We start from the raw sequence: 13,667 nt of genomic DNA on the forward strand, positions 1-13,667 counted from the left end.
AGCCATGTGAGACAGGTTTGCTGGCATTCCTGTTTTCCCCACAGGAAGCCCTTATCAGACTGTTATTTGAGGTCTGAACAGAATTCACTGAACTAAATCAACCATTCGATGGATTCTTGTATGCCAGGGGAAGCTTTTTTAAAATCATAATTTCTATTTTGACCACTACTTTGCAGACACCAAGCAACATTGATGTTTGCCTTGATTTTGGAGAAGGATTTAATGATGCGAATTTTTGTCCACAGTGAGGGTCAGGGCTCTGACAACATGGGGTGGATGATAGGTGGAAATTCGCCATGGGTATTGAGTGCATATCATCCATTGGGGAATACAGTTGAAGATCGGATTTGGGTTCAATGGGACAACTCCATGACCTTCATTGAATAAGGTCATTCGATCTTTGTGAGGAAGTTGCACTGCACTACCCAATGTCATTTGTGGATACAAAGCTCTGGATCACATGATCAGAAACAGCTGTTAATTTCACAGTCTTAGGAACTGATTTCGGAATAACACTTATAAAATAACCCCAAGACAAGCAGTGAAATCACATCTTAGGCCTTTATTTATAGGTGAGGTCTGGGTGATGTGCTTTTGCTCAGCTCAGCTTTTCTGAATACAGCTTAGAGCTTTTTTTACCAGACACATTGCCTTGAAAGAAATGAGGAATACACAAATTGGCTGTGCAAACCCAGTGCAGATCTAGGGTCTGTGGATCTGTTCATTGCTAATGCTGTGATCAGTCAGGAAGCTGGGGCAGACTGGCTCTTCCTGAATGAGTCCTTATATGCAGTAGCACAGCAGACACCTAAACTCTATTTACTAAAGGTTTCAGCACATGTGAAGACTGCAGGTGGTCAACTATATTTAGGTAAACTATAAATAAACGTTTTTTATTTGCCCTCCATTTGCAATACTCCAGTATAACATCAGACAGTTACTCTGCTATAGTCTACATACTAAAGACGGAAAAATAAATCTGGTAAGAAGATCATAAGCCCATACGAATCTAAGATGACAAAATGACAAACTCAATACATTTAACATACTTTGTGGAACCTCGTGGAGGTTTTTGGACCACTAATGCTGTGGTGATAATTTAAGAAGTATTTCCTCATTCACCCACATAGACATGAGGTGACCACACCTTTTCAGGTTGTTTCACCTTACACTGAGCCACCATTTATGTGGCGTGACTGATATAAAGTGTCTATTGTTCTATGGTATGGAATAATACCTAAATGTTTTTACAGAGACAAGGGAGATTGATGCATACACTCTGGGATTATTACGAGATGGATAAAGTGACTTAGAGGCAGCCCACAATGGAATGACTTTGTTGACTCATTGACTCCTAATGTCGAGGATTGTTGAGTGAGAAGAGAATGAGGTGGCTTTTAGGATCTATTTCAACAAACCAGTTAAAATATCTAAAACATATATTTGTTTAATTCTACCATGACAAAACCTCAAAGACTTGGTATTAATAACTTGAGAATCTTGTAGTTTTATTCACATTACTGAATGTAACAATTAAAATAACTTTTATGTCACTTTCAGTGGAAAATTTAAAGTTATAATTGGAACAGCATCTGAAGGCCAATACACAGATCAGCTTGCTGGTGCCAAAAATGTGACTTATAACAATGGATGAAGTTGAACAGCAAAATAAAATAAGCACTGCAAGGATTGCAAGATTGCTTTAATACTGAATAATGGTAACACCTTTTCTACAAACAACTTCTTTGGAGCTTTGGTAAAAGTACAAATGGATTTTCAAATGGGCTGTCTAACCAACCCGTCTTTACTCATCTTGTTCAGTATGGCATCTAGCAAACAAAGCCCTTTTTCAGGCTGGAGTCGCTTGCCCTCATAGTTACTCTAGTAATCTTTCTAAGTCCAGAGGAGACAAAATGAGCAAAGGAACAGAGAAATCCACTCAAACAGATATACTGTATATGGGACCCAAGCCCCTAATGCTGATCCTGCTCAATGATGGAGTCATATTTCATCTGTTATCTACTAACAGTAGAAAAAAGGCCAAAAAGCTCGGAAAAAAATATGAAAAAGACCTTGTATATTTCCAAAATATGGCATTATGTGAAGTACAACGATAAATGGTGTAAAGAGATATAGAGAAAAGTCAGTGGGAGGTCTGCGGTTAGGACAGATAGAGGAGAACTGATGAGTACCAGCTGACATCAATGCACCTCAACATGGACAGCTTGATCATTTACCAGCAAACAGTACAATATGACCGTGACTATTACACTGAACGGCCCTCATAAATGAGAGATTTAGTAGACATTGATGATTGGCAAAAGGCATCAGTGTTATGGGATCTTTCTGTTTCACCTCCTCCACTGAGGAAAATTACTGGCTGGGGTTCACACTTTGTCATAGTTCATACAGAGCGATGACAGATTAATTTTAAATTGATAGCTGTCAAATGGGTGGACTTTGTTCCTGTGACAGCTGACCATCTGCTACATAATTTGGTTAATTTATTACCTCAGACAAACTGTGATCTTCACAGTTACATGTTTTTGATGAATCGAAAACATTTGTTCCCAAACCAAGCTTATAATACAGAATAGTAATTGATTGAATGAGCCACTTGCAGGTTCACTGTACTGACTTTTTGTACTTAGACGGTCATGTTCAAAAAGAAATTTGTGGGAGACAAAAGGCAGAATCTCTTAGCTGGCAGCACATTTAACAAGGAAAAGACAAAGGCTGAGAGAGAGATGACAGCTTCAATACCCCCCCCCCCCCCGGAAAGACTTGTTTGCTTAAAAATAAAAAGTACATAAAAATATGGTCCAATTCAAATTATTATAACATGCACATAAAACAATAAATGTTAATTTAATTTGGGGGTATGCTGGATGAAGTGTATCCTTAAGCAACACTTCAGTTTAAGCTATGTCTTGCATTTAAAATGAAGATATGCATGTACTAAGAGTACAATGAGGCGGAATGAATAGTAAAGGCTTAGACTGGCAGAACAGGTGAACACCACATTACATAATGGTGCAGCTGCCAGCTTAAGGCATCGTTGGACATCTGAGCTCTTTGGCTGTCTGTCTACTGTTCACATAACTGTTTGTGCCATGCACCTCTCAGTCTTGATGAACAATATTCAAGAAATTTTTCTTTACATCTGTGTTGTGAATGGCAATCATGAACACCAGTGACATCACAGACAAATAAAATACGGTAATGGGTATCAGTCGTTCTCGCTGAGGAATAGGCCTAATAAAATGAAGCTGTAAAAACCCTTGTTAATTTGTTTAATGAGAAAAATTGTCAGCTACTGTATTTTTATTAGGAGAACAGAAGTGGAAAAGAAAAAGATGTATGTATAAATATACAAAGTAACAAATAAATTCTGGTTAGTACATTTTAACACTTTCAGGCAGCTTTTCAAATGACTAACGTGCGAGTCCCTCAGTAACTGGCATGTAGCCTGATATCAGCAGATCAATTCATAGAGATATATCAAATTTTGGTATCTCTCAGTTCATTTTAGAATAATGGCAGATGAGACGTTGTAGAACACTAGAACAGCCAGAACTATTGATTGTGATTTGGTGGGTTTTCAACTGATATTGAGGGGCACTTGGTCCATTTTCCAAAGTAGTGTGGTCAGAATGAAGTGGTTAGAAGATGATACAGACCAGTTTACTGACCCCTGTCATTTGCACTAAAACAGATTAGTGAAATTCTTTCCCTGCTACTTACAATTTATGGAGAATTATTGTGTTCTATGTATTCAAATGACTATTAGAGACCATAAATAAATCCCGCTGCAACCTACCCCACACACAATGAAGAAGTGAATTCCCAGTCCCCTATTTAGGATTTGCTGCAAAAGGAAAAGTTTTTTTTATTGAAAATGATATGAAAAATTAGAAAAGGATAAATGGGTATAAAAGGAATATTAAGTTGTAAGGAAACCCATTGAGATTAATGTACTGGTGTAATGTTAAGCCAAATGTGCACCAAGACAAGTAGGCAATTAGAATGCCAGACCCATTCAGGTGAACCGTGCTTTTTTATGCAAAATACATCCCTTTTTAGCGAAGGCATTTGGCACAAGTATGTCAATGTCATTAGGGAAAGGATACAGGTAGTGAAAAGAGGCAGTCTCTGATTGAAGGTTTTTGAAGAAGTGTATTGAATTACTTAAGACTTCTACATATATATATATTTGCTTTCATATATTCATATTACCAATATTATACAGACATTCAGTTAGTGACGCCTTTTAGTAAAACTACAAACTGCGATTAGATCCTACTTAAAAGATGAGGAAAATCAAAAACTATATTTATACATCTTTATATTTACACAGTCATTAAACATGAAGTGTTGAGGAGCCCCTCTTGTAATTGGCATTCACCACAGAGTACAGGAAAATAAAAGGTAGGAAATCTTAAAAAAAAATAAAAAAAATATATATATATTTTATATATATATATATACATATATAGTTAGTGCACTAAGCTAAAACACTGATGGCAAAAAGTTCATCATTCTATAAGGGTGTAAAAGGGTGTAAGTGGACCCATCACTGCGCTGTGAAACTCTCTTTTCACAGTCATGGCAAAGGAATGTTCGGTCAACTTTTACTGCTTTTTTTTCATTTCTGTTACATTAAATTCCCTAATGCTTGCTACATACAGTTAGGCCCAGAAATATTTGGACAGTGACAGAATCTTCATAATTTGGGGCCTGAATGCCAACACATTGGATTTGAAGTAAAACAACTACAACAGAATTCAACTGAAGATTTTAAGGTTCAATTCAAGGGGTGGAACAAAAATATATGATTAAACATGTAGGAATTGTAGGTTGTTCTGTTGTTGCTTGTTTGTGGGTCTTTCTCCCTTAAATTTTGTTTTGAGCAAGTAAAATGCATGCTCAATTGGGCTGAGATCTGGTGATTGACTTGGCCATTGCAGAATATTCCACTTCTTTGCTTTAAAAAAAACGCCTGGGTTGCTTTTGCAACATGTTTTGGATCATTGTCCATCTGTACTGTGAAGTGGCATCCAATCAACATTGCTGCATTTGGTTGAATGTGAGCAGAAAGTATATCCCTATCCACTTCAGCATTCGTCTGGCTGCTTCTGCCTTTTGTCACATCATCATCAACACAACTGACCCAGCGCCATTGGAAGCCATGCATGCCCATGCCATCACACTGCTTCTGCCGTGTTTTACAGAAGATGTGGTATGCTTTGGATCATGAGCTGTTCCAATTCTTCTCCAAACTTTCTTCTTCCCATCACTCTGGTACAGGTTGATCTTAGTCTCATCTGTCCAAAGAATGCTGTTCCAGAACTGGGCTGGCATCTTCAGGTGAATTTTGGCAAAGTCAATTCTGGCCTTTCTATTTTTGAGGCTGATTAACGGTTTGTACCTTGTGGGGAATCCTTTGTATTTACTTTCATGAAGTCTTCTCTTTATTGTAGACTTAGATACTGATACATCTACTTCCTGGGGAGTGTTCTTCAATTTTCCAATTTGGATGTGAATACTCTCAAATTAAAGCTGAGAGTATGAACTTTAAGCCCACATTGATAATATAATTGTATCCTGAAACTGTTTTCATAAACAGCTAAAATAACAAAACTTAAGTCACTATCCAAATTTTTCTGGGCCTAACTGGAGATAACAGAAGAAAGACATACAAACATAACAAATACAAAAAAACAAAAAAAAACAAAAAAAAACAATATACAAACTTGTGAAAGCTTGGAAAACAGTATCAAGCGTCTTTCCACTGGCAGTTTAAAACTGAAAAATAATACGTTTTAATTATATATCAAGGGGATCAGGGGCCAGTGAAAAGATGAGAGGTAATGGTTAAAGAGGCTCTTACCCCTTGGTTTCCATTGAACTTGACCAATGGTTGCGATGATACGACCTGTGAAAAGACAGATAACAACATTGGTAAAAACATCAAAAAACTGTACAAATTATCTTACTAATGGATGCTTCAAATCAGGATTTTAAAAGGTTCCATATGAAATACATATTTAATCATTGAACGACAGACAGAAACTACCTATTAACTTAACTCAACAGCACCCTATGGTTTAAACTCCCACAATATATAAGGTGGTCAAGGCACTGCTTTTCATTGTTTTGATATCAGACCAGGTAATCTCACTAAGCGTGTCGCTCCGAGATAAAACCATTTTATACTAGGCTGACAGTGCAACTGACGTAAAACAGTCTTTAACACATAATTTACAATCTAAATTGGAATTTCAATTGTGCAATATGCATTCTTCTAATTCACAATCAAAACCCATAGCAAAAGGTCAAAATGTCATGGTTTCCTGACTTTGCGATACAATGTGAATAAGGGATGCAAAAGAGAAATTCTTAAGAAAGACTGTATTGTCCTTATTCTCAAGACAAATTTCACAATACTTCTTTCTTGGTCACTGACAAATTCATGAATAATCTATTGTAAACATGCTACATCTGGGAACTGTCCATTTAAAATGAAACTACGGGATATCTAACAAGTTCGCTTTCCCCTATATCGCACTAGATACAGAAATAAAATTACAATAAAAGGTTTCACTTTGCTTTTAGTAGGAAATATTAGATCTTTTGTACTTATTTGGTTGACGTCTGCATTTCTTTCAGTTACTTAATTTCCTAGTATTATAATTTTTTGGGGCAACTGACAACGAAGGTACTTTGAAAAATGAAACACATGAACCGATGGTAGTACTAGTAGCCTTAAGCTTTTTTGTATAAGCAGTACCTCTACACGTGAGTCAACAGAAACTACAGTGAACATAGGATCAAAAAATTATGGATTGTAAACAAAGCCCTGAATATAATTAGTTTTCAAAACAGACAAGAGGCAATTCATATATTCATGATTCCAAAGACAAACTCAGTTTGGCTTTTCCTCCTTGACGCTCCCTACATTGAATTCAATGTGATCAAGTGAGGAAGGAAGAAGTTTAAGGAAGACCATGCCAATTAGAGACACAACACGGTTAGTATTACTGTCTGATTGTGACCCAGAATTATGAAGCATACACACTAATACTGGTGAGCTTCTGTCCTCTGTTAAACTTGATCTAAAGCCAAATCAACACAAGTCACATGGCCCAATTCAAATATGAGCTGGTGATAAACCAAGCGTTGATAACGGGTTTGCATGGGATATCTGAGGCCAAATGGATTCCCTTTGCTTAATGTAAGTAATTCAGACTTCAGCAATCAAAATGACTTGCTAGTGAGAAAACATCATATTCTTACATTTGCAACTTTATGTTGCTGGAGGGCCATCTTAACTGTTACAGTGGAGTATTATGAAGATGAAATATCTCTATAGCACTTCTGTATGGTGTGGACTTTTTTTGAGCAATGGCAGTTTATTCATGTCATGGGGTGTAAAAAGGCTGTGTAAATCCTTAAACCTTGCCAGCAAAGTTAACACTAACATTCTGGGTTTGAAGCCTGGAGATTGTGAGTTCTGCAAGCCCCCCTAGGAATTAGTTTGTCTTACTAAGGTTAAAGCATGCTCTATACTAATTTGCAGCCAGTTTAGCAACATTTAATTGCACAATCTGATGAAGTCCATTAACACATCTAGTAACTGATATGTTTTTCGACTCATGTACACAGTGTTGTATTTTTAAACTAATACCATACAGAAAGTCTATTAGTCTGAATTCTTGTTGAAACCTTCTTCTCATGGCAACTGGACTTGAATTATTTCACTTGAAGACCACCCCTCATCTAAGAGGTTTCTTCAGTTCTTTCTGTCAGTATAAAGAAAATATTTTCTTACTCTAGTTGTGTTTCTGCTTCGTAAACAAACAAAAACAAATAAACAAAATGCACACATCTAATCTTCAACCTCTGGTAACTGGTTTATGTACTGCAATTTATGATAATGTAAGAAATAGTGATGGCCAGTAGATACCAGCATGACAAAGATAGTTTCAGTTGACTAGTAGTAATATGCTGTACATACCATACAGATGCTCCCACATAATATTAAAAGTTATATATACAGTGTGAATAAAATGAATCTGCAATACCGTATGCCAACAACCGTCCAAACTGCAGTCTCTCACCCAGACCTGAACTGCACAGCATTTTTCAAGACAGAAGTAGACAAGATGACTTTTAGTGCTAAAAAATGGAATGTAAGTTGAAGGGAATAACAGAGCATTCACTATGTGATTATGATGCAGGAGAGTCCAGTCCAAAAGTCTAATTACATTGCAATTTGGTCACTAGAGGAGGAAAAAGACTGAAACTGTATGAATAAGATTATTGACTAAACTGTAATTTATGAATGATTAATATTTCCAAGTCACAAAATTGTATAAATCATCAATGCACAAGTAGTTACTTCACACACAGAGAACAATATTCTCAAATGAAAATGTGAGTATGTTGGACATTACTTAATTTGTTTGTTCTGTCAACATTTTTTTCTCCAAAATCAAATGTTTTTCCATGCCAGCACCCTTTAAGGTTATTGATATCTCTATTTTGGCTGACCTTATTTGACAGCACTGTTGTGGTTTACAGAGGTGGATTCTGAATGTCCTTCATCCTCTTACTTTTGTTTGAAAGTTTTACAGGTTTACATTTGAATCCAATACTAATACATAAATTGCATTATCTTATATTAATATATAACATACAAATATTAATGCACTCCACAAGATGAAGTGTCATTAATGATGTAATAAAACTGAATAACTGAAATAACTTTGGGTGCCCCAAAAAGTCTTAAGGCGAGAAGGAAGTGTGATATTTCACACATCAATCTGCCAGGAATGTGTGCTCACATGTATGGGATTAGGACTGTATGCAAGAAACCTATCCGGTAACACCAGACCTTTCATGGAGCCACACTTCTTGGTCTACCGCTACAATGTTTAACAGAGCACCAGTTTTAGCACTTCTATACCCTCCCCCTCCCCCAACCTAGTTCTGCTAACATATTGCTACCCTCAGCCTGTTCATTTGAATAGGCTGCTGACCTGTCACTATTCTCTGGGACCTGAGCCCAGAACGTTCCACTGAGCTAACCTTAGGGACAGAGTACAGGTCCTGACCGCAGATCGATGACAAGGCCATGGATGTTCCCACACACAGCCCACCAGCAATAGAACAGGAGATCAGCTGGGCATTGCATTAATTTACATCCTTTTTGCAGATAATACAACAGAAATGATCACATTTTGGTACAGCGAACCTTATCAAGTAATCGTGTATCAAGCTTTTATTAATTCCCTGAGCAAATGTATACTAAAATATTTTATTTTCCAAAATTACTGATTGCATGGTAGGTTGGAAGGGTACTGTTTTAGAACAGCCTTTTCAATCTGGGATCGTCTCTTGAAATTGAAACCGAAATATATTTATTCATGTACACATGGTGTAAAAGTCTAGGTGTAATTACAATTTCTCCAGACTTTTAACAAGAACAAAAAGTATCATAGAGCCTATAAGCGAGGTAAACCTGAGCTAGTTAAGCCTCTTTGCACCCTCTCAATGCAGGCTGACTGCATTATATAGGTCCAACAAATACAAACATTCTCACTTGTGTTAAATTTCCAGAGGATTTCTCTGTTGATGTAGTTGATGGACAAGAAAAGAGCACTGTACAATTCCAAATGTCTGTTGTACTGTAGTTAGTGCTTCACTGATGAGATGCTCCACCACTGCGGGCTATAAAAAGCTCTTACACCCTGCGTTCTGCAAAACTGAAATGGACCGATGTCCTGAAACTCACACTGAACCATCACTGTTTAGGTCCTACTTGAATCATAGTGTGAGCCTATATTTTCAAACACTTATCCTAGCATGGTATCAGTTTCAGGTCTTTTCATTTTCTACGGATTGGACTCAATGTCACAGATCTATATATTGTGCCCATAATGGCTCAAGTGAGATCCATAGATACTAAAAGTTAACAAGATGGTATAACCAATCACTAACTGGTGGAACACAGAGAGTATAGTCACTATACACAAAACATTGTGACCACTTAATATTAATGTATTGACTATTACATTACCCCATCCCTATCATTACAACACAAATACTTCATGCCAAATTGTTCAATTATCCCATCACCATTATCTAGAATGTTCTGAGTCCAAGTCATATTCAAAGTTCCCGACTGAGAACCCACACTGGATACTGAAAAGCAGGCAGTTTCCCTTTGGCACCCATAACCAATTTGTTTCTTTAGGATGGCTGTGAAAGGTAGTGATTGCTCATACCCTTCAGCAGTCTGTTTAAATTTTTCTGAGAGCAGTCCTGTCTGGGCAGGAAATAGTGAAGACAAACCACACAGAGCATCTGGATAATAATAAAAGTAAAAGTGGGCTTAAATAAAAAGACCCTGGCTAATATATAAAGTCCCTCTATGTTGGAGGTGGGCAAAGCCACCAGTAGAAAGACTACTGTCTCCGTGCTGACCTCTAAAAGCTGTCTACATTTACATTACAATCCAAAACTTGAATGATGGAGAGGTCAAAATGGACCAGGCAAAACTGATCATCATCTAGTGATGATATGAGCAGACAAGACACCAAAAAATGCCAATTTGATGGTAAAGACAGACATTTATTTCTTCAAATTGAATAAAAGCCTGGAAAGGAGAATTAGAATTCAATAATTTAATTATATTTTACTAAATACCCATTTTTACAATTAAGGTTGGAATGTGAAAGGAAAGAAATCAAGTGCAAATACACAATTTGTTGATCGGACATTCAGCACCTAGCCTTAGATAAGGCTATGGGACAGAGTTTATCTGCTGGAAACAGCCCAGGGAATGTTCAGCCCTTCAACATCCACTATGCAGTCATTTGCAAGAATTATGTATACAAAACAGTGAAGGCTGGATTAGAGTAGGTGGTAGAGGAGATTACACACACCCACAGACAACGGGTTCAATGCCAAACTGCTGGAAACTGAGTTACCCTTCTTTATTTGAGGTAGTGTAAACCTAATAGAATTTGTAACTAATTGCATAAATGCTAACATATGATACATATTATTAATGGCTTGAATTATTGTTACTGAGGTTACCGCACATTAGTTTACAGTGTGCTGTCAGTTTCTTGTTAGTTTAATACAATGTTACAAAACACACTGTGTCAATTCTGGCCTTTCTACTTAGGATTACCATTGCTCAACAATGTTTGAATGGCCAATGCCTGACAGACTTAGAAAGTTTTAGAGTAATTTTAGCCTCATTGCAGTGTTTACATGACACTCCTGTAAATTACATTCTGGTTTTAGTTGAGTGGGCTTTTCTATTGATCCTGTTATGTTATCATTAGCTACATGTGTAAAAAAAAAAAAAAAAAACAGATAAGGAACCATCACGGCATGGTTCCACATTCAAATTTTTCTCTTTGTTGTTTCATATTTGGGGAAAATCCAAAAGTTACTTGACCGTTCAGGTAAAACAGAAGCATTATATGACAGTCATATGTAGTTAATTGAATATAAAGAATTTCTGTGTACTGAGAAGAGGTATAAAGTATATATAAGTAAGGCTGATAGTTTGGTAGAGGATAAGTCTTTTAATCAAAGAAACATTTCTTGGACGTCATCCAGGTCATGGTGAATATATGTCGAAATCTTGTTGTGGCAAATGGATTTGAATTTCTCCACCTGAAATCGTTTATCTTCCTCCTGTTCTATGTTCCTGTATTTGGTGGTTTCTGATTTGCTGAAGGCCCAATTAAGGTGACCACAGGATCTCAGAGCTTTCCTAATGTGTTGTACCTCGGTCTTGCTGCCTTCGGCGGTTGATGGGATGTTCTTGGCTCAGTGGTGTAGAGTTCTGATATCACCTAGTTTGTGCTCAAGTGGCTGGTGTGAGTCAAAAGTTAATAATGGTCGGCGTGTGTTGGTCTCCTGTAAATCTTGATGTCCAGGATTCTGTCCTGTTGGGCGTGAATCCAACAATCCAACAAAAGGGACTTTGTCAGCAGTGACATCCTCCCTTGTGAATCTGATGTGGGTGTCAATCATGTTGAGTTGAGTGGTACACTTTTACCTCATTCTTCTTGATCTTGACCCATGTGTTGTCTACATACCTGAACCAGTGACTTTGTGGTGTTCCCCTGAAAGAAGGCCTTGCTCTCAACCTCCTCCATGTACAAGTTTGCCACTCTGGGGGGATCGAGACGAGCCCATGGCGCATCCATGATTTTGCCAATAAAAATCGCCGTTGAACCGGAAATAGGTGATCTGTAGACAAAGGTCCTGTAGGGTCCAGGTGTGATCTGTGGTGAGTTTTGTTCCGTTTATTAGGGTGTTGTACTTACAGAGGTGTTCCCTACTGCTGTTATTGCATCTGATGTGGGGATACGGGTGAACGGAAAGGTAATATCGTACGGCCCCATTGTTTCATCCAGGTCCTGCCTGATCTGCTTGACTTAACTGTCAAAGTCCTGTGAATTTGGGATGTGGTGCTGCCATCCAAAACTGACAAAATCTTTGCCACATATTTGTTGATATTGAATGTGACAGAGTTGATGCTGCTGATGATGGGTCTGAGAGGAGCTCACTCCTTGTCAGTCTTCAGGAGTCTGTAAATGCAAGGCATGGTTTCTTCGGGGTACAGTTATAATAAAGTGGTTTGTCAAAAGTCACATCTTTTTCTAGATGCCGTAGACAGCTGACCACTTTCTTCTTGTATCTGTGGTCGGATCCTGTTTCAGGGTTTCATACGTTGCTGTGTCCTCGAATACACACATGACCCCAAGTGAAGAAATTCAAGTCCAATTATCACAAGAAGATTTCGGCATGAATTTCTTGAACATTTTATATGATCCTTACCTATACTTATTTGAGAACTATGTCCCTCCCTAAACATTTTGGCAGAGTGCACACATATTTGCAGTTTTGCACTGATTGATGAATGATGAGTTGATGAATGATGACACTTTTAGCACCGAGATTATCCAGATGGATAACCCCTAGATATTATAAACTAGTAGCCCTGCAGTCATACAAAGAAATTTGAATGCAGAGACCTACAATTTACTAAATTATCTGATACAGTAAAAATTAAATTAATGTGAATTAGTGGGAATGTGATCTCATCAGCAGTATTTCTTGATAAGTCTTATTAAGAAGATATGTAATTTGTACTGGACACAACATTTTACAAAAAGACACACTTCTCTTAAGCTTGACAACTCTATGTGTATGTGTGTGTGTGTGTGTGTGTGTGTGTGTGTGTGTGTGTGTGTGTGTGTATGTGTGTGCGTGCAGTGCATCAGCTGTCAGTGATCAGACCAAATAGTAAATGAGAACTAATTGGACTAAAAGGGGGCGAGCATGCACTGAAACACACATTACTGGCAGTCATGTGTCTGCACTCAAAATCTGACTGACCCAATTGAATATTTCTCAACTGATGCTGTAGACCTTTAAACATCAAGTCTCAGGCTTTATTTTTTTTTACAATCACTTTCCAACCAGTGTACACAACATCAGAATATAAAACATGTGCTGCAAATCAGGAGGGGGTGAACTCATATATGCTAGATTGAGGATGATTGTTATTTTGCATGTCACCTTTTTTAGAAAAGGTATACAGATTGCATGGTAAGACATTTAAGTCTGCTATAAAG

At 37.4% G+C, this 13,667-nt stretch overlaps 1 protein-coding gene across 2 annotated transcripts in view; it reads right to left on the reverse strand.

The window, feature by feature from the left end:
- Window positions 1–13,667, reverse strand: part of ell (elongation factor RNA polymerase II) — a 35,406-nt gene that overhangs the window by 14,203 nt on the left and 7,536 nt on the right. For both annotated transcript variants that reach the window (XM_086161560.1, XM_086161558.1), the window contains exon 2: window positions 5,891–5,935. In XM_086161560.1, coding sequence (XP_086017686.1) covers window positions 5,891–5,935 — 45 coding nt within the window. The remainder of the gene's footprint in view (window positions 1–5,890; window positions 5,936–13,667) is intronic.

This window comes from Fistularia commersonii, chromosome 16 (assembly GCF_037954325.1).
Source record: "Fistularia commersonii isolate RoL2024-O1a breed Wild chromosome 16, RoL_Fcom_v1.0, whole genome shotgun sequence".
Taxonomy (NCBI): Eukaryota; Metazoa; Chordata; class Actinopteri; order Syngnathiformes; family Fistulariidae; genus Fistularia; species Fistularia commersonii.